At 63.6% G+C, this 2,023-nt stretch overlaps 1 protein-coding gene across 1 annotated transcript in view; it reads right to left on the bottom strand.

Moving 5' to 3' along the window:
• Positions 1 to 1,172: 1,172 nt before the first annotated feature.
• Positions 1,173 to 2,023, bottom strand: part of CHLNCDRAFT_142565 (hypothetical protein) — a gene marked incomplete at both ends in the record, with an annotated part of 1,102 nt that continues 251 nt past the window's right edge. The window contains 4 exons of the mRNA XM_005842786.1: positions 1,173 to 1,269; positions 1,393 to 1,465; positions 1,647 to 1,701; positions 1,860 to 2,003. Coding sequence (XP_005842848.1) covers positions 1,173 to 1,269; positions 1,393 to 1,465; positions 1,647 to 1,701; positions 1,860 to 2,003 — 369 coding nt within the window. The remainder of the gene's footprint in view (positions 1,270 to 1,392; positions 1,466 to 1,646; positions 1,702 to 1,859; positions 2,004 to 2,023) is intronic.

Genomic DNA, 2,023 nt, shown 5'->3' with positions numbered 1-2,023 from the left:
GCTCGGCTGGCTGTCGACGAGGGGGGGGGCACCCGCCCCTGGAAGCATACCTACTAGGCAGGGCCAGCTGCCGCCCCCACGCAGCACAGCCTCCTCTCCTCCCATCACCAGGCCGCGCCATTCTTTCCTGCCCCTCTGCGTCGGCCCGTCTGTCTGGCGCTGTTTGGTTTGTGTGAGCCGGACTTCTGCCACCCATGGCGGCGCTTCTTTTCTGCTTCAGCTTCCCACCCACTTGGTCACCCTCTCGGTGCGCCTCTCGCACGGCCGCTCCCGGCAGAGTGTTGCCGAGCTGCGCCGCCGCCAGGCCACGCCATGCCCCCCGCCCTCACCACAATTTGTGATGCCCCGGCTGAGCGCTTCAAAGCTCTTGTCCTGCATATAGTGTTTGCCTGGCTGATTGGCCGGCCGTACTCTAAGCCAGGGGCCCCAGCCCCGGCTTGCCCGCCCCATCTCATCTCAAGCCCTGGGCCTGCTGACGCACGGCCCCCGGTGCACCGCGCAACGCCTCAGAATTGTCTGCCACCGTTCGGGACCTCAGAGTAACCTAAGCAATGCACCCTGCATGCAGCCTTCCAATGATGTAAAGCCATGCTCCGGTGCAAAGCAGGCGCACAGCATGAGGTGCTTACAGCAGAGATCACAGGCGGGCAGAGTGCAGCCAGGCTAACAAAAGACAAGCAAGTGAACTGCGGTGGGCAGCTCTGAAGGGCCAGACAAGGGCGTCGCAGCGCGAATCATTCAAGGGCATGGGTTGCTGAAAAGGTGCACTGCAGCAGAGGCAGAAACTGGAGTGGAGGGTAGGGGTCGTTTGTTTGGTGCACGGACAGGACACTGGCAGCGTGGCCTCGTGTCTTGCTTGACCAAGGCAGTTAAGGTTGGCACAGCAAATGCGGAAATGATTGCCACAACAGGCAGGCACGGGAAACAGGCCGAGAAAGGAGGGAAAAGAGGGGTGGAAGAAGGCGCAAGGCAGTCCATACATATATGTAATCATGGTGGTGCGATGAGGGCAACCAACCATTAAGCCGACATCATCTCAAAATTTGTTGCAGTACATCGTCCGCTAAAAAAACAGGGGTGCACCTATTGGTGCAACAGCAGTGTGCTCCGCTGCAACCGGCTCGCGACGGCCGCAGCACGAGCGCGGTGCACTGCTCACACACGCAACCGTCTCATGGCGCAGCGCCGCTCCCCTGCCCGGGTCCAAGCATGCCCACGCCGTTGCAATGCTTGCAAGGCAGCGCCCCGGTGCCGCGGCAGCGCTTGCACCTGCACCGGGCCAGCAGGCCAAGCACAGTCGACGAGCAGACGGCCTGGCAGGCACACAACGCAGTGCAGGGGCGGCTGCCGTGTCGCCGACAAAGCCGCTCCGTTCCCCCACACCTCCCCCACCTGTTGCTCTTCATCCAGTCGGAGTCAAACATCTTGGGCTCATTCAGCCCCAGCAGCACCTGCACCTTGCCGGCTGCACCAGGCAGGCAAGGCAGACTAGGCGCAAAAAAAGGGTTTCTGGCCCAATTCCAACAGCAGCAAACCCCCATTCAGGAGACACCGCCAGGCAGGAAGCAGCGGGCCGTGCCATGGGCAACACGGTTCCGGCTCTGCAGATGGCCGCCGCGAGGGGTGCACCAGCTCGCTGGGCGCACCTGCGTGGCGTATCTGGTTCATCCGAACCTTCTCGGGCTGCACGATGCCAGCGCCCTGCAGAGGCACAGGCAGCGCGGCTTGGGTGCCCGCGGCAGGAGCTGGTGCTGCTGACGGTGGCTGCCGAGCGCCGCAGCGAGTGGCCCCGCAACAGACTGCCCCCCTCCAAATGGCGGGCTGAGCGGCATGCTCGCTCGCTTGTGCGGGCCGCCCACCTGGCAGGTGGGGCAGGATTCCTTGCCGGTGCCCCTGCAGTGCAGGCAGTAGGTCTGCCCCCGCACGACGCGCCAGGATGCGGCATTCATCAGCAGGTTGCCGGCCAGCACTCCAATCTCGTCCAGGCTCTGCTTGACGAGGCTCTTTGAGGCAGGTCCGTCAG

Source organism: Chlorella variabilis (genome assembly GCF_000147415.1).
Source record: "Chlorella variabilis unplaced genomic scaffold CHLNCscaffold_42, whole genome shotgun sequence".
Taxonomy (NCBI): Eukaryota; Viridiplantae; Chlorophyta; class Trebouxiophyceae; order Chlorellales; family Chlorellaceae; genus Chlorella; species Chlorella variabilis.
Note: the sequence above shows the minus strand (reverse complement) of the source record. Positions and strands in the feature narration are given on the sequence as shown.